General features: G+C 37.7%; 1 protein-coding gene across 1 annotated transcript; it reads right to left on the bottom strand.

Annotated features, from left to right (window-relative positions):
- Window positions 1-467: 467 nt before the first annotated feature.
- il34 (interleukin 34) lies at window positions 468-16,820 on the bottom strand. The gene is made up of 9 exons (XM_077710352.1): window positions 16,341-16,820; window positions 9,003-9,292; window positions 5,019-5,122; window positions 4,429-4,506; window positions 4,278-4,355; window positions 3,608-3,715; window positions 2,058-2,238; window positions 1,407-1,499; window positions 468-1,031 (listed from the first exon to the last, which is right to left on the bottom strand). The coding sequence occupies exons 2-8, from the start codon at window positions 9,046-9,048 to the stop codon at window positions 1,450-1,452; spliced, it is 645 nt and encodes a 214-aa protein (XP_077566478.1). The 5' UTR covers window positions 9,049-9,292; window positions 16,341-16,820; the 3' UTR covers window positions 468-1,031; window positions 1,407-1,449.
- Between the last annotated feature and the right edge of the window lie 3,274 nt (window positions 16,821-20,094).

The following is a 20,094-nucleotide window of genomic DNA, read 5'->3' as shown; positions in this document are numbered from 1 at the left end:
AACGGCAGGTCGTAAGGGACAAAAAATGTATTAATATAAAAGAAACTTTTTCAGGTGTTTTTTAAATAACTGATCTTGTTTTGTTTCCCTGTAAATGACATATTTTAAAGTTCGTTTTACAAGTGAACATTTATCTGATCATATGTCTACATAGGAAAAAAACCCACACAACATATACAAACTCCATACAATGAGGTTTGAGGACCGACCAGGAATCGAACCCTCGACCCCAGAACTGTGAGACCCACCCACTTCTGGGCCACTCCCTTGAAGACCTGAAAAAAAGTTCAGAATGTGATAACCTACAGGCAACAATAACTGTTCATTAATTGCATCCAAATAAGTATGCAATTACTAATGAATTTAAATCCATAAATTAAAAAAAATGCATGTCAATATATAAAAAAAAACAAGTGCATTTGTTAAGTACAATATTTTTCATGACAGGATAGACGAAAAAAATATGGTCTTGTATTCCACATCCAAAAATGACTTAAAACAGCTGTAAGACATAAAGCAACAAAAAAATCTTAGAAATGTGACAATATCCCAACATGAGAACACTGTTTTATTTATTATATATACGTAAATATAACTAAAAACCAAGTCCTCACTTCACAACAGTGTAGACACAGTTGTAGTTGATAAAAATAGCCATTTAATTATACTTCTTCTCATAAAAGCATCGTCACATACAGTAGCATTATAGATTTCCAAAAATAAATAAATTTAGAATCCCGTGTACAAAAAAAAAAATACTATATGTTCAAACCAGACAATAACAATCAGTGTCTTTGCAGGTATTTTTCTGTTGGCTCTTGTTATTCAGCATTAGCAAATAACACTTCATTTTGACAAACCGTTTTTCTTAGATAGGCTTTAAAAATGCTCAATTTGTAACAAACATATGTATGTCATTACATTTGTTTGATAGTGTGAGCACATATATACTACTTGGTGCATTTACAGTACAGCACACAATTCAGCTTTTATTCATTAGCCTGGTACACATCTCTTTGTAGCGTAGAAGCCTGTGAAACAGAATGAAAACATCATTACTGGGTTGGTTTCAGACCCCAAAATTTTTGTGGGTGATAGTTCAGTTAGTGAGCTTATACGTTTACTTAAAATGGGATGTTGATGAGTTTTTATTGAAAAAAAAAATCTTGAGTTTTTTTTTAAAACACCCATTGTAGAAAAAAACTAAAAACAAATAAATCTAAACTAAAAAATAAACTCAAGCACGAAATCAAACGTCGACGTGCATAGTAAGAGTTTAAAGACGATTGGTTGGAAATATTGTCCTACAGAGTTCAAGTTAACTGTTGATTGTGGATTAAATAGTGTTCAGATTTTGGGGAAAAGATAGATTGTACTTGTTCCCTTAAGGCTAAAAGAAAGAATACCTATTCAGGATTACAGGGGACGATTCACCCCGCTGACCTCTTCTCAGCTATTTGCCGTTGGAGGCTTTTTCTTACAACTGGAGAAATCCAAGTCTGAAAAAAAGCAAAACACACACACACAGAAAACATTGGTTGTTACAAATTTGAAAATAATAATAGAAAATATTAGACAACCTTGCAAATGAACATCCATAAATCCCAACTTTGGAAAATACCCTTCTAAAGTTGCATCAAATGTTGTGTTATATAGCTAAAAAGATTACAGAAAAGAGACATGCTTACATATTGTTCTTCTTGAGGGTGAATATGAAAACAATTCCAGAATATAGAGAATTTAGTGAAGTTGTTGAACCCCTTCCTCAAATAACTAGCCAAAACACATAAATTATAATAATACGTTTGGCATGGCACTCTAAACCTCTAGTTTAGCAAATCTCATACAGTTGGCTGAGCTGAGGTTTCCTGTCAGATAGGTTTGTTCAAAAATGTAGAGCTCTGATGTCACTTGGGCAAGCAGAAAAGTCAAAGGGGCGGAAAAAAAGGTACTGACAACTTCCATATTATAGTATATACACTCAAACTACACCTTTATATCCCGCTTCCAAAAAGTGGAAAAGAGATTTGTGATTTTCCAATGTCATATATACTTACGGTCCTGTGTTTCTGTGTTGGCAAAGCACTCAGTGTAAAGGCAATGCATGGTGTGACACAAATTGTCCAAAAGAGATTTTGGCGAAGCAGACCTCCAGCTGGATTCAGGCACTCTGCCTGACTCTTCTGTTAAACAATCCCAAATGTCCTGGATTGCCCCTGGAAGCTCCTGCTGGAATGCCTGCACACAAACAATCACCAGACTTTTCAGTCATATTTCCGTCATGGCAGTGTGAAAATACCTCACGAGAAACTGAACTTGTTTGACAAATGAAATAAGAATTCCCAACATTTATTACAATGGCAAATTCGATGAGTGTTTTGTAATGAATCCGGATGTGTTGAAAAGAGAAACGAGCAGCTAACTTGTGACTGATGAAGTGATTTGCAATCCAGACAGCAACATTATTTTCATTAGATCAGATTGTCAGTTGAAGCTGAATTTAATGCATGAGCAGTAGCAATAGGCTGTCTTACTGGCTTCTTATCTAGATGGGCAACAATCTGGGTCCAGTAATGACTACCACGCTTTAAAAAGTTACTGTTTAATTTGTACAACTGCATTGATTTGAGGGAAGTTGCAATTTGGAGTCAATGAAATCATTATAAACTTATCGGGCTTATCTATTACAAGGCTATTATTTACCAGAAGAATAAACAAAAGGGTGCGTATAGGGTAGCGTAATCTTACAATAGTATTATGGGGGGGGTTAAGGGTTGTGTGACTCATTCACAAATAGATGAGCAAAAAGTCTTTATCTAATCTATATGTTTATTGTATATATATAGTTTGACATTACTTGAAAAATCTCCAGTTTTGTAGATGGTGCAGCTACACTCACATATCCAAACTGGGCCACCATCACTTTATTGTGAGAGTAAGACCCTTTACACATTTTTTGGGTATGTGACAAGAACATTACACATAGGATCACATGTCCAACATGTTGTGTGTGGTTTTCATGCTTTGATTCTTTCTTGTTCTATTTCTGTGGACTTGAAGGCCTAGTGCCAATATTTGACCAAATTTACTAACTGGAGAACTGGCTTTGACAAAAAGGACCACAATGAGTCTCTGATTTGCGTTTTGCGACAAGCTATACATATTTGTGCGCCCTCTTTTTGTTCAGTAATTCAGCTTCCAAACAATTTATACTTATGAGGGTCACCAGGTAATTTGGGCATAAACAGTGGTAATTGACTTGAGAGCCCTAGCCCATATGTCAAGTATCATGTTTCCCAGGCCCATCATTCTAAACAAATCCCCCCAAGCCGCCATTTTATAACGACATTTAAACTTCCAACCCTAATCACATCATTAAAAAAAAAGGCAAAAGAAATGTTCCTCCTCATGATGACTGCTCTACCCTTATTCCTCTCTGGACCCGTTTGTGTATTCATTCCAATGAATCTTGAATAGGATAAATGTGACATCCGTCAGCTTTCAAATGTCCTTGGAAGCTTGCGTTCCAAGGCAAACTCAATCATGTGATAAATTCCTTTAATCAAGGAGCCACTTACATGTCAGAGAAGCCTGACCTGCGTCTTACCTCTGGAGGATGCGACTGCACAAAGACTCCCTCGGCGTCTTGAAGACGTCTCTCCAACGTTGTCGTGTAAGGACGTGAAGGATGTCTCTCTGGCAACACCCGGATAATCTAGAAATTGAATGTTAGATGTTCTAGACAAGCCATGCATGATTTAAAAATCATTATTTGACTGATAATAAAGATTTCAGGCAAATTGGTAGCCTACACAGCCATAAATCGAGTTTGTTTGCTTATCATTGACCATACAGACTTTCTAATAGATGGCTAAATATTGTGGATCATGATTACACAGCAATGTTCTCTAAAATTTTATATATTAGAGCAAAATGCGGGCTTACAAGGGATGTCCTTGATGCAATCATGAGGTCAGAAATTGGAAGTCCAGAAAAATATGTTGTTTTTACAGATACAGATTTTTTTTAATGTATTTTGGGGGCTAAACAGCAACAAATTGATCAAGGATGCATGTGTTTTGTTTTGCAACATTACAAAATATACAAAAACAGAGGAAATTGAAGTAAACAGGGTGAAACAGCAGTGAAATGTTATGTTGGCTATAATGGGAAGCTATCATAAGAATAGCATGGTATAAGATTGGTCCTCAAAAAAGGACATAGACTGGAATTTGAGTCAAAAAAAATATGTGAACTAGGATAACCCAAACGCTTACCCTTTTCAAGACGCTGTGGTTTACAAGGAACCACATCCTCTGTAGGTGAAGTTCTTCTAAATCATTCACCTGTAACTTCTAAAAGAAGATGAAGCGGTGAGAACCAGCCGGGAAAAAATCTTTAACTCGGACACTGTAATCAAGGGCTTACCATTTTCCTAATGTTAGATATTTTAAAAATTTCCTCTTGATGAACCCTAATGGTGTAGTTGACAGGAAAATAATGCTTCTGCAAGAAATCAAGAACACAAAATGTTGTTTTTATCCACAATGTAATTATCAGCAACTTAAATATAATCTGTCACGTATTTTTTTCACATTTACTCTATATTGTTCATTTATGAAGGAATTTCTTGCATCATATGTCATTATGATATTTCCACTGGTTGAAGTGGTCATGAGTATTTAATTTTGATGTGTGTAAATTATTTGCGATTATTAAACTTCAATAAAATGAATTGCAACCTGAAATTTTTTCATCCATGTGTTTTTTTTTTTTAAAGAGAAACAAATCAAACATTTCATGTAGTCTTTTATGAATAAGATTAATTTTGGCTTTATAATTGACACATTTTTGAATGCTGGAACATGTAATTTTTTTTAAAGTCATATTAACCCCAAAAATAATTAAATAATTGAAAGAAAATTAACAAGAAAATATTAATTAGAATTTTAAGCTATCCATCTCAGTGGTGCAGACATCCACCCCAATGAATTACATCATATCACATGCTTTCTTACCATGTATCGTCGCCTGTGGCTCAGACTTTCATTAAGTGTCCTCAAAGGAGTGCACATGCTTGGAGGTGTTGGTGCCATTGAAACAGGCAGGAGCAGAAACAGGCCTTTAAAAAAAAAAAAAAAGAAACAAACAACATTAGAAAATATGACATGGAATGGAAGATGAATGAATGAATGAATAATAAACACAGTTCTGCTTCACATATATAGATTAAACAGCTGTCTGAGACAATGTATTTTTGATCTAAAAAAAAAACAACAACATCTTTTTGAATAGGTAAAACACTTAAGTGCAATCTAATAGTGTAGTGGTTCACTCATCTGACTTGGCCGCTCAGTGGCGGTGTGATTGTGAGTCTGATTGCTTGTCTGTCAGTGGTGCACAAAACCAAGGAAGGTATGATAACTTGAAGAGTCTTATTGATTAATTTATCCAAAGATATATGGTCAAATTTAGGAGAATAATTGAAATAATGCAATTTCCTTGTTGAATAGATTTAAAAAAATCTGGGTAATAAGGAATAAATAAAAAAAACACATGTGGATGTCCGGTTTGACAATTCCAAACAAGCCTCTTCCTCGACCATTGTGAGACCACCCAGAAATATATGAAATAGCTTGTGAGGAGACAATGAGCAATCAAGAGAAAAAAAATGATTTTGATATTTAATTACATTACAATAAGATAATGTCACAGAACAAAAATGGACCTTCTGATCATATCTGCCAAATTCCTAAAGCATTATCACACACGTTGAGAAGACTTTTTGGCACATATTGAAGCCTTGGCTTGGCTTATTACCTCCCAGTGTTAAATATAAATAAATAAAAACATAAATTAAAGCTGTAGAATTGTCTTTTGGCTGAATACATGCAAGGTAGAATCAAGCCATTTAAACTTTCCATCAAATCCTGCTTTGTCAGTGCAGCTTTAAGTCATTAATGCATCTTTCTCCCGCGCTTCCTTTATAGAAAGTTGCTGTTAGCAATGAGTGACATACCACATAACTATTCCAGTTTATGTCTATGATCTCTCTTCAAGCCAAGCAAAATATCTTCAGAAAGCACTGATCTAACCTGAGTTCATAGACTTCTAGAGTACAAATGGTACATGCTTCTCCCACTATTTACGAGCATTCCTGTAGGACACGCACGTGACTAAAGGCAAAAACAGATTAGTGACCAGGAATCGGGACACTAGAAATTGCATCATGATACATATATCTGAAGTTAATTTTTTAAAAGAACTTCTGTCTTTGATTTAAGATCTTAAAAAAGAGGCTTACTGTTGACATGAATAGGATGCTAGTGTGAAGGAGTGAGTAATATGAGAATTGCAAAGGTCATATATCTAACAGATGTCTAAAAGCTTTTCCTGTTAGTGCACTTGTCTCAACAACACACAGCATCTATCTGTATAAATGTCTGGCTTTTGAAGCTATATGTCTTAATATTGCATTTTATTAGCCCTTTGTATAATGATGGAACTGTATATCTTTAACAAACTTTAAAGTCCCACTTTAACATCAGGTGATATTTTACAGAATCCGATAAATTGCCCGTACCCCGTAGTCTTTTTTGATTGGGAAATAAACAAAGTGTTTGTCTTCTTTATATCTTTTTTTTCTTGGCTTGTGCTAACCTCCAGAGGATTAGATTACATATCAATCACAAGCCAGTCGTGGTAGGAAGCCAAAACAGTCTTTGCGTAAAATGGCAAGAGCCCAGAGCTGAAAAGTTTAACATTTTCAGAAAGTAGTAAATATTTTACATTGAAACACCAGGAAGAATCTCCTCCGTATAATTTTACTCTTGGGTCAAAACAGAGTGGTATTCGCCAATTGGGAACAACTTAGGTTCATGTGTTTTTCTCTGTCTGGGGATGTGTACTTATAGTCCTTCAATATGTCTAGCCTACATGGAGACTTGAATTTAACTGGATTTCACTTCAAATGTAATTATTCAATTTCATGTTTCTTCCAAATCACTATTCATCTCTGTTCTCCACTCGTTTCCCTGATGTGCTCATAAAAAGGCAAAAAGACGATCCAATGACTGCAGTGTTTAAGAGAGAGAAGCATGATTAAATAATTAGCTGCCAGTGACATCAATTGACTTCAATTCATTTCTAACAGTGACGGCTGTCAATAAGCTGCTGACAGTGATAAATGTTGAAATTCTAGGGCGGTCCTCCTCTAAAAAGGAACTGTTCTATACGCCTCAAAAATCAATGAATAAATAAATAACCACCCAGAACAAACAATAGCAACAACCCATGGTGATAGCAACTTCATCCTTTTGGCTCTTTATTTCAGCTGGAACTGGGACTTTGGTCAAGGTGAAGGGAACAATGAACACTTCCAAATTAGTGTCAGTATAAGAAGAATAGCCCTGTGATTCTGCTGGAAAGGAAACAATCACAGGCAGAAACTAACTAAAACATCTGCAGCATTCAGAGATCATCAAAGAGAGTCTAAATTGTGGCAGATGTATCCAGACTCCTATTGAACATGAGTTTGGACATTTTCCACTTGGAACAAAGACATATCTACTGTGGAGTTGGTATATTCTCCACAGGCCTGTGTGGGTTTCCTCTGGGTACTCCAGTTTCCTCCCCACATTCCACAAAAATGCATGGTAGGCTGGTTGGAACCTCTAAATTGCCCATAGGTATGGGTGTGAGTGGACACGGTTGTCCATCTTTTTGTGTCCTGCGATCGGGTGGACACCGATTCAGGGTGTCCCCTGCCTCTGGTCCGGAGACAGCTGGGATTGGCTGAGATTTCTGTCCATGTTTTTCCCCATTTGGCATAAAAAAGACATGTACCGTACAATATAGGGACATGATGGTTTGCATTTGGTGGTACTTACTGATTGATAGTTAAAAAACAAAGTTTAGCCTGGATACCTGTGAATCTGTCTGTCCAGGGAGAAAAGTTTGAGAACAGCACTCTATAAATTATTAAAACATGGACTCTTATGCACACAAGGTCCAGCCACTCCAGTCAGAGGACAACATGCAACATTAAAATGTTGGACTCATTTTCCAAGACTGATGGAGGACTTCACATGTGGGAGTGATTGTGATTTGTAAACCTATGTCACCTTGTGTTTATACTTTGATATGAAGTATGGTAAACAGAACAAACCTGTCTTTCTTTAATGCAGCTTTTCTCCAAAGTATAGCATCGCTACCATAATGAAAATGGACTGAGACGTGTCTAAACATATTGCATTGAAGGACATTGAAAACATTTGGTCTAGAATGCAATCTGCTTCTCATGTTAAATGAGAAGCAATACATTGCAGACACAATCCAGCCATTGAATTTGTTCAAAGTTCTAAACGGACAATGGCCGTGAAGGGCAATTTGTTTTGAATAGGCCCGTACGAGTGGGTAGCACTCAGGACATCAAAAATTATAGCAACTCAAATACAGATTTTGACGCGAGACAAGAAACAAATCAAACAGGAATGCTTGAATGGAAATGTGTTTGTGGTGTCAGGTATAGCACTTTTATAGCATCTGCGATACTTATCTATACTTGTCTGTATTCTCACTCTCTTGCTAATGTGACAATGAATAAAGTTATCTAACCTAATGGATCCTAATGGATATCCATTACAAATACTGATCCAGTCATTAATCATCAGGAAAAAAATCACCTAAAAAACATATTGAATATCTGCTTTAGAGAGCATCACATCTTATACTGGCACAGCTGATTTTGATGAAAACTCTCACAAGTGTTTTGCTACAGTAAACTACTATTGTTTACATCCAGGTATGCAATTCTGGGACTGAGCTTCCCATGTGAACATCCTGATGTTTATCTTCTTTCAGCTCCTGTTTGCAGACTGAAAGCTCTCATTCCATGGACCAAACAAGAATAATTTGTAAAAAAAAAAATGTGACCGAGGAAGAAGAGGATGTGACAGAGAAAGAAATGCTTCTGGTCTTTTTTCGAATTGATGGCATCTTACCCGAGAGGGCTCCCAGCAGGTGGACTGGGGTGAACCGTTGGACCATACTCTTGCTTTCAATTCCTCAGCTCCAGAGTGCTTTGAATTTAGCACAGTGTGCGTCCTGTGATGTATTTGTAGCACATATAGGAATATATGTGTATATGTGAGTCCACGCGCAGAGCGAGTTCTGAAAACTGCTGCAACACGGGCCTCTTCAGAGGGTGGTCAGCGCGCCAAACAGGTGGTTGGCATCAAGTCTTCATTGCAATCCAAGTACATGCTGGCAGCTGCAATTCATACTTTGGATACTGGAAGGATTTTAAAAAGCAAAATGGGAAATGCTGTTAGACATATGAATAGAAAATAATCATTTTGACTCATTCAGTGTAATTGATGGAGGACTTGGATGCAGTCTAACCAATTGAGCGTGAAGTGAGTGCAATGCTTGGCTGCCAACAATAAATACCTTGTTGAAACAGTCTCAAATTGTTATTTACAAATAATAAGAAAAAGAAAAGATGACGTGAGGAGTGAATTGCGACCAAAACCACAAAATGTTCAAGTTTTTAAGGAAAGTCTCATCTCTATTTGGCTCAATCTGTGTCCCACCATCACATGTAATGTTCATTCCTTCATTTTATGAATTGCTTATCCTCACAAAGGACGCTGGGGGTGCTGGAGCCTAACCCATCTGACTTTGAGCACCAGACAAGGGACACCCTGAATTGTTGGCCAGCCAATTGCAAGGCAAATGTGTAGTGAATACAAAAAATAAGTTGAATTCCTTTTGTGCGAGGAGTACAAAGTAAATTTAATGTATATTTGTCTTTATAATTGGAGAAATTTCCATGTAATGTAATTGTAATGTAATGTGTTGTGCACTTTCTTGGACGGCAGAAATGACCATACTTTCACACATAAGGTGCACTTAAGAGTATAAAATGTTCTCAAAAATTGCCCATTTTAAGTACACTAAATTCCAAATTCGGTATATATCATTGTATGACCCTGACTGCTTGACTATCTTATTGGGCACCACTATCTGCAATCTGTGGTTCTTCTTTATCTCAGTGACTTAAAATCATTATTTCTGTTCATTAGATTACACCGATAATTTCCAATTTCCTTTCCACTTCCCCCTGAAAAAGTGCTGAATGCCAGTGGACAATTTCGTTCCGTGGTTCAATTTAATTTGACTTGAGTTGCTTCAAACTGAAACAAATATGATCGCTTTTCACAAAGAGATGATATTGTTACAGACTTTCCTCACCTGGGAAGGAATTTGAGAGTGAATCCTTCATGACTACAGTAAAATGGGGAAAAGGTCAGGAGGTCATTTGGTCATTTGACTTAATACTTTGACGCTGTCTCTTTAGAACTAGGAGAAAATGAGCCTCACTCAACACACCAGACAAGGTCAAGGGCCACTTGGGCTTTAAACCACAACACTCTACCACTCTATCCGAACTCCAAAAATACTACAGTAATCCCTCGATTATCACGGTTAATTAACACCAAACAGGGCCACAATAAACGGAAAATCGCAAAATAGGGTCACCCCTATTTAACTACTACTTTTTTACAAATTATTAGCAGAAGAAAATCGCAAAGAAGTGAATTCCCGATAAGTGAAGTCGCAATATTCAAGATAAGAATGTATTTATAGATGAAAAGTTAAAAAATTTAGCACTGTTGGTGCACCCAAAGCTCTTTTCCATCCAAACATGTTTCCCAAAAGATTTGAAAACGTCTTGGTTATGTGTGATTGAAAGCATATTTGATCCTTTGAAATCAGCAACAAATTCATATCACAATAGTGACAAGCAATGTTCTCTATAAACTGCACAATTGCGCACTACTGTCGACTTCTCTGCGCACGGCGCACACAATAAAATGAATTGTAAAAATAAATGAAAAAACACAAAAAACTACAACTGTTTCTTTGCCATTCTGCAACGAAACTCAGAGTGGCAGCCTGTCACTGACTAACGACAAGAAAACGATAATTACGGATACATTTATGACTAACACTGTGTCCAGCCAATGATACACATGATCGTCTGCTTTTCTTGGAGACCATCAAACATCCAGCTACAAAGATTTTGTCAGGACAAGCTGGCTTATTTGTTCCTTGGGTTAAAAAAGTTAAAAAAATGGGAGTGTAGTTGATTAATTCCATGAATTGTAGGTCATTTTAGTCACAGAAAGACCAGAAAAAAAAGATAATAGGAAACAAAGTCAGCAAGCAGGGAACAAAAGGACAGAGAGGGAGCATGAAGGACGTTTGCGTCTTTGTTGAGAGACGCAAGAGAAATGACAGGTGTCTGAGCTTTAACCTGAGGGGAAAAGGTCAGAGGTCACACGCCTTTGACACTTGGGAATTTACAACAATTTCCCTGGAAAAGTTGCTTCAATAAAGATAAAAAAAACGTTGTTGTTCACATGAAAATTGACAATATGCACGTGTCCAAAGTTATATTCAGATGTCCAAGAGCCATGGTCAAAATCTGCCTTGATAATTGTTATGTTATTTTTTTATATCAGCAAAGAGTAAAATTGGCAAATTTGAGACTTCTTCTAAACAGGCGCAAATGTGTACCACACCTGGGATCCAGAAATCATAAACTGATATGGCAACGTCTTACTTTGCTCTATTCTCATGTTACAACGGCATTTGTGAGACATTTAAAACCTAAATTAGCAGATTTAAAAGAAATGTTCACAGGGAAACAAGACTTTTTATGCACACAACCCAAGACGGACTTTGTCTAAACATCAAAACATTTGATTCAGTGCAAAAGTCAATTCCTGCAGCCATGAGGTCTATTTTTGGGGGAGAAACTTTGTCAAAGAATCTACTGCAACTCCATGATTGAGGACAATTTTCTCATTTAAAAAGTGCTTGATTATGTTAACCCACTGATTTCAAGTATGTTTACTTCAAAGGAAGTATTTTCGTGATTACATTTCAATTCTGGAATACCTTTGAGCTACTTGATGGTGTAGCGGTTCACTCGTCTGACTTTGGTCTTAGTTTGTTTTCCTCTTTTCCCGCACCTGGATTATCTTATTGGGTGGGGCTGAGCGACACACTAGTTTTGGTAAAAGACCTCTCGGTATTTAAGGTCTCCTGTCCAGTCAGTGGCTGTCGGACTATTGCCTTGCTTAGCGCTGTGTGTGTGTGTTATACGGCTAGCCAGGTTTTCCTGGCCTGGTCTGGTTGTAGTTTTTTGTTATGATTATTTTGGTAATAGGTGTTCTGATATATTGCAAATCCTTACTTTGGACTTTCTTTGGACACTGGTGGCGGATTAGGTTCAATGACACAAGTACACAATAAATTCTAAGTATAGTCTAAGTTTCAGAGCCAAATTTTCCCACAAACACAATAGTTGCTAAGGAGAAGTAACATTTTCTTTTTTATTCATTTTAGAGGTTGCAATTTAAAAGACAAAATTATTGTTTTTGGAAAATTGTTGATGTAGCATTGGGAATGTGATATGATTATCTTTTTGACTATTCCAAAACCTCCATTTTTCTCTGTGACTCATTTTGCTCTCTCAGGTCACATATGGTTGGCAGACATGCCTGAAAGAAAGCAAAGCGGCAGGACTAAGATCACTTATATATGATTTGAGTAAGAGGCAAGTATAGACATATATTTGTTCATGGGGTTAGAAGGTTCTGATTTCTGGCATCCCCAGTGCATCGCATATCAACTTGCAATCCTATTCAAACAGTGCAAGGAGACAGCAAGAGTTGGAGAAACATTTCACCTAGAATCTCAACATATGAAGTGTAAGTTAGCAAATATGTCTAAACCGGAAATGTCGTTTTGGCACCTAGGAGACAGAGAAAAGTAAACCTCAGCAGCCAAGCTTTACCGCATTGAATGAGGAGGATAACAACACTCTTCCAAACTGAGATAAAGCATCATTGGGGCTCATTGTTTTATTGCCATGGCCAAAGCTCAATGTTAACATAACATCCTATACAGTTTAAATAGGGTCTGACAGTAAAATGAGGCAAAGAGCCAGCATGTTGTTCAGCCTGATCATCAAATATTGATGCCTTAACAACATGGAAACGTATACACACGCAAAATGAGTCACATGTTGACCTATATATTTTTTCACTTCAGATGTGGATTTCTATGAATGCCGCGTCTGTCCATGAATGAAAAAAGGAAGTAGGAAATGACTAACCATGAGGAAATTATAACCACGTAAGTCCACCCGTTACTTATGTAGAAAAGTGTTGGAAAAGTTCCGAGACTGTTGTTACAAACAAGAAATAATGACTGTTGGGTCATTCTATAGGAGCTCAAGCGAATTGAAAAATGTTTGCAGGTGGCCAACTCCGATTTGTATCAAATTTATTCTGAAGATGCCCTTCCATTAATCGAGAACATATGGCTTCATTTGGTGCCCAAGGCCAATTTGGCCCAGAATTCCTCCATTTCTTTTCATATCAGCTTACTGGTAGGCTGGTTGAACACTCTGAATTGCCCCTAAGTGTCCAATTGGCCGGACACCGATTCAGGGTGTCTCTCGCCTGGTGCTCGTAGTGGGCTGGGTTAGGTTCCATGAAGGCGGTGGGATTGCACCAAGGGGTCACCATGCTTTGCTTTGCAAAGGTGATGGATAGATGGATGTTTTCCTTTCCGCCACATTTTTGAAGGCTATATTAACACATTCACTGCTAATACGACAAGGGACATCCATCCATTTAAACTGGGAACGCTACATTTTTTAAACATCATTATTTTGAGTCTGTCAATGTTTGATAATAAACATTTGTTAAGAAAATCTCGGTGTTGCTTGCATTGGGGGGATATACCACATTCCTCACACCCATATAACAAGTTCCCAGATGTCAGGAATGACGAACATACACAAGGTTGCATACATGCTGTGCCAAATGAGAAGTTTCATTTCCAAACATGAATACTATATCTTCATCAATTTTTACGTTCCACTTATCCTCACACGGGTCGTGGCGGTCTCTGAATCAGATGTTAGCCAATCAAAGAATAGATTAAGATTAACGGCCATGCGGGCACACTAGTCATATGTAAGGACAGTGATGAAACTCCCTGCCATGCATGTTGTTGGGATGTGGGTTGAAAATTGAGTTTCCGAAGAAAACCCACATGGGCACCAGGAGAACATGCAAACCCCACGCAGGAAGGTCGCCCCCAACTGGATATTGAACAGGAATATTTGTATCTTTGATCAAAATATCAAGAATTCCTTATCTTCTTTGCATCTGTACTCATTTGTAAAGAGTTTGCATGTGTGTGTGTGTGTGCATGGAGGCAGCAAAGTGAAGCCAGTTTGTGAGAGATGAGCAAATTGTCACGGTTACTTAACCCTGAAACGCAAACCTAAAACATATGCATGAGTGAGTATGCAGAACGTTTGGAAACCCCAGCATTTGGATTTGTCCGGTCTCCTGCTGGGATTTCATGACAAAGTGGTATTGGTGGGAATGTATGATATCAACTTTGGCCCAGATGTGGTTAACCAGTCAATCCTTTTCACTTTAAAAAAAAAAATGGAGTGGAGTGGTATAAAAGAAAACCAAAATTTTTCTTAAAAGCATATGAAAAGAAATGGATATGACTTTACTCTTAAAAAAACAATAATAATTATTATTATATTTTCTAGTTTGGCAAAGACATTTTTCTTGTATGATTTTAACACCAATAGTGAAAGATTTAGGAACTTGAATTTGTTCAAGATGGGGAAAAAGTAGTCAGTCAAGGTCAAATGGTTGCAGCCAAGGAGTGTTATGCCTCAATTTAGAAAGTTCCCACATTCAGCTCAAGGAAGAATCCATTGATAAAATATCTTGCCTTGCTTGAATTTATACAACGCAGAAAATATCTTATCAAAGTACTTAACAGCGTAACCATTTTATGACACTTAAAACATGCATGCCACAGTCCGAGTGTCCAACTTAGCATCAAAAGTCAGATGCACACAGATCTGGCTACATTTATAAAGTTAGAATTAGCTGAATCACATGCATTAAATTAAATAATGTGAATACATAACTGGTGATCTAAATCAATGAGCCCAGCGGCTGCTTAAGAATCAATTTTAGTCACTTCTCACCATTGAAAAAAAGTAGTCCTATGAAGAAATATTGCTGGGTGGATTCAAATCTCAATGAAATCAAATGGGCAACAGGTGACATCTAGTGCCAGCCACACTTGGTTATAACACATCATAAAAAGTCTTAAAGGGCAAGTGTCTATTTTATAATAATAGTAATTTGCCTCATGAAGACCAGGCTTACAAATAAATATTATATGGACTTCACATTTTGGCTCATCTAGGTCACAATATTAACATTTAATACTTAATGACCATAAATATTTTGTCCACCTATGAAGACTCCAGATCTATCTAATTATTATATTATTTATTGTATTATTAATCAATATTTTTTCAGTTTCAGTTTTCTTTCTCTTCTTTTTGTAGTAATCAACTCGTTGCCTACCATTGAAGACAATAAACGTCCAAATAATTTTACCTTGGAGGACTAACAGTTAAAAATTAATTTCTCGGGCCCAGTGCCAGCACTAGTCATCAAATCCATATTGACTGGGAGAGACCACCCTCTCCCAGTCAAAATGAATTGGACGTCCAGGAGCGGCAATGGCAGCCAATGAGAATAAAAAGTCCCCTCTAAAGGACTGAATACAAACGTATATCATATACTTTCGGTTTTGACAACCATCTACATCAAGGGTGCCAGACTCGGGTTGATTCGCGGGCCACGTAAACGTCAATTCGATTTCATGTGGGCCGGACCATTTTAGATATAATATTTAGATTATTTTGTTTAGAAATGGATAAAAATCCCTGAATATTCAGTATTTATAGATCTAAAACAATGTTTATTTTAGCTTTTTATATATATTTTTGGATTTTACAAAATTATTTTAGAACTAAAACAGAAAAAAATGATTAAAAATTACAATTATTGATTTAAAAGGGGAGAATTCGGGAAATTTAATATACATCTATACTTTTCATTTTAATTTGATCCTAAAACAGAAACTCATGATTTACTTTCCCGGGCCACACAAAATGATGCAGCGGGCCAGATTTGGCCCCCGGGCCGCCACTTTGACACATGATCTACAGCATCATGAATGAATCAATCAATCACAGTTTGAGCACCCCTGCAAACAATTTACAATTAGACAAAACGTGGGCTCAGGTGTTGAACAATTCTGCAACAAAATATGCTTAAATACAAGCAAAACACACATTAGTGCCGTTCATTAAACCGATTTGAAAACTTTTAAAAAACAGGCAAAACACCTCAATGATGGCACATTACCTTGTTTTTAATTTGAAGCCCCAAAACTTGTCAGGTGCGTCCAAGTCGATTACTCGCAACTTGAGTTATGAGATGATAGCAAATCCTTTGAGAAAAGAGCACGTGCAGAGTTCCTTAGAAGTCCATCACTTGCTCCGTCCGTTCCTGCGTGTGAGCAGTGACTTGGAATCAAATGTGAAACTGTCTGACGCGCAACAGGTTATCCTGTCAAAAGATGACTTGCGCACCCACGCTTGCCTTTCAAAATAAACGTCGTCAAACAAGTTTTGTGCTCTGAAGATGGAAAAACCTTTCATTTGGTATTGGGTGGGAAAAGGATGATTCAGTTAAGAGTGTTTCCGTTCACTTTTATGAGGGCGTAACCTAACATCGCGGTAGGCGAACTCAACCGGATTGCAATAAAAACGTTTATTTTGAAAAGTTAACATAATGTCTGTGCTGTCTAAAGGGAAGCTTGCTGTGGGATGACACCTTCGATTGTCAGCCCTCACCCGCGTTCTCGTTTTTTTTTTTTACCTTTTGTAACAACGTGTTTGACCACGCCCACCAAACGAACCCCCTTTTATCACCTCGCTTTCCTCCTCCCCGATATCTCATTTAATCTTTTAAAAGACACTTGCACATCTAATATTTTCTCATTTGTTGTTTTTGAAATGTTTTTAATCCTTTCATATATTGTTGTTTTGTTTTACTTGTTAAATCCAAATGGAAATTCATGCAAACATTAAGTTCAATTTGTAATGTTCTATTATTTGTATTTATTATATTAAATTGAATAAAAATTACAAGGACAAAAGAGGATTGGGACCAGTGGACGTTTTCTATCAGCACCCTCATTCATAATTTCCCCCAGAACATTAAAAAGACTTTAAAATCAAGATCTTGGCCACCTTTTTTTCTGTTTATTTATTTATTTTTGGCTGGCCACAAATTCAGGGTGTCCCCCTCCCCAACCCTGGTGCCCATAGTTAGCTGGGATAGGCTCCAGCAGAGGGTGCTAAGCAATTTAGAGTGTTAAACCAGTTAACCATGGATGTTTTTGGAATATGGGAGGAAACCAGAGTACCCGGAGAAAATCCACGCAAGCCCGGGGACAACATGCAAACTCCACACAGGAGGACCCACATGAACCAAAATATGACGTCAACATACGTAGAGCCCAAGTTTTCTTTTCTATTTTCTATCCTCATAAGGGCTGCGGGGGGTGCTGGAGCTTGTTCCAGCCAATTATGGGCACCAGGCGGAGGACACCTTGAATTAGTGGTGAGCCAATCGCAGGGCACAAGGACAACTAGTCATGCTCACACACATCTCAAGGCCATTTACAGTGTTCAACCAGCCTGCCATGCACGTTTTGTGGATGGGGAAGGAAACCAGAGCACCCAGAGAAAACCCACACAAACCAGAGAAAACACGCTTAACTCGGAACCTGGGATTGAAGCCTCGATCTCAGAACAGTGAGGCCGACCCACCAACCGCTAGTCCACTGAGCCGCCTGTTTTTTAGTTTTTAGTTTTTTTGTTTTAATCCCCAAAAATAGTCACTTGACATGTAATGGGTTAACAGCTTTAAAGTCTTTTTCTCGCTCGGGGCTGCGTCAAAACGTTCAGTGGGCTTTGCGTAGCATTTCAGTGTTGTCTGACCACTGTTTGAAACTTGACACATATCAGTGACAACTTTCTGAGTAAACCCGCACGGACTGACGAGGAGGAAGGATTCACCCCTGAGGACATCTGGTTAGGGGGGAGCACAAGGAGACTTGCTTGTAAAGCCAAAGCACAACTACAAAAAGCAAAGGAGCTTAAAAATTCAAAATAACGCAAACGTGAAATCGGATTTGAGAGCTCAACTATGAACGCCATGAATATTAGTCACACTTTTAAACTGCTCTAATCAAGTTTATGGTCAACCACCACTACAATGACAGTGTGCTGTTAATGTATCTTTACTTTTCCAAAAATATTTGCACAAGAAGAGGACAGAAATGACGTGAAAAGAACTACATGACATAAATATTGCTTGTTCTACATAAATAAGGTAAAGAATGTTGGGTTTCTCAAAAAGGCCATGCAGAGAGTGATTACCACTGCCCTGAAGATCGTCGGCTGCTCTCTGCCCTCACTGGAAGACATTGCCAGCCCTCGTTACCTCAGCAGAACATTCTCGGGGACCCATACCACCCTGGTCACAACCTGTTCCAGCTGCTGCCCTCTGGCAGACGCTACAGGTCTCACAAAGTACGGACAAATATGCCTAAGGATACTTTTTTTCCCACAGCCATCAGGAACTTGCGGTAGCATGACACACAATGCCTTCTGTGTAATAACTTTGGGGTGAGGTAACATGAAGGACGTTGGGCAGTGATCTGCCTCCTACTGGCTGACTGAAGGTAAGTGAGGAGACAGTGAGAGGTAAGTGATCGTTTTCTTTTATCGTTGTCGGCATCCGCGAGGCAAACTTTTTCTGCAGTTGCCGGGATTTGGTTGCGCTCGGGCGGAAATACGATGTATACATCACGGCAGAATGCCAACGAGTCTGAAATGAAAACTTATTTGGGCCTTTTGCCTGTGGAGAAGCACTAACAATTTCGTCATACGCATTTATCTGGGTATGATGACAATTAGGGCTTTTGTCGAGTCAATAAAGATGACAAAGCCTATGTCCGATTATATATTATATTATAGACAAGAGCAAAGTTTAGGCAAATAAAGCTATGGCAGAGTGGTAGTGATTTACAGACACTTGTAAATGCTGTCTCGTGAGATTAAAAGGAATTTACTAGTCAAAAAATGGCCATGTGGTTTACATTAACTCCAGATTATTTTCTAAATTGTGTGACTGCAGCCAATGTGTAATGATATATGTGTTTTTTTTGCATTGAAACAACTTCGAGAAGAAACACATCATCTTGAGGAACACAATATAGACAATAGATTTTCAGAAGTTGATTTTTGATTGACAATACCATGTTAGTTTTTCCTCCAATGGTTTTAAGGTATCAGGATGTCTCTCAGTTCAAAAACTTTTTGGGGACCTTCAGCTTTCAAAACGACTATATTTGTCTTCTAATTAGATTGCAATTCTAAATTTTGAGGGTCCCAAAGAGTTGACTGGTTCTTTTCTCAGTAGCGATTTTTGACAGAGAACCAACTGATGGTAAGCATTGTTTCTAATTGGCGAGCCAAAATGTTTTTCTGCAAACGTAAACATGTCGGTACTTTGAGAGTTTTCTTTCAGGACATTCTGAGCAAAATCGGGACGATGAACAGAAGCTTTCGCTCATAGGCCAAAATCTCATGCAAACAATTGCCTACAATGAGAGGACTTTTTCAGCAAAAAAAAAAACCCTGCTCATCAAGCATTTTTTCCCAACAGCTGCTCTTAGAGCAGAAACCTAGCATACCAGGCTTGGATATTCTTGCTCGATCTTAAAATGCATTGTTCTTGAAACACACAGCCAACAGGGTCAACTTTCCTCTGAAAAAAATAAGTCTAGATTCCGTTCATTGCTCAGCTCTTTTGAAAACAAAAAGCCAATTTCAAGTAGGAAGTGAGTTTATTGATGCTGAATTAGTGAACCAAAGTATCTATTCATCAAATCTGATCATATCAATTTCATTGCTAGTCGAAAATAGCATTTTGTCCGTAGTTGAGCCGCTTTAAATAGCATTGACAGCTGATCGCAGATACACAAGTTATTCTAAACCTGACAAATCGCTAGATAGGATGCTATCATCTGAATGAATATAGAAGA

The sequence above is a fragment of the Stigmatopora nigra genome, chromosome 2, assembly GCF_051989575.1.
Source record: "Stigmatopora nigra isolate UIUO_SnigA chromosome 2, RoL_Snig_1.1, whole genome shotgun sequence".
NCBI classification, from domain to species: domain Eukaryota; kingdom Metazoa; phylum Chordata; class Actinopteri; order Syngnathiformes; family Syngnathidae; genus Stigmatopora; species Stigmatopora nigra.
The sequence above is the reverse complement of the archived record's forward strand: the minus strand, read 5'-3'. Positions and strand labels throughout refer to the sequence as shown.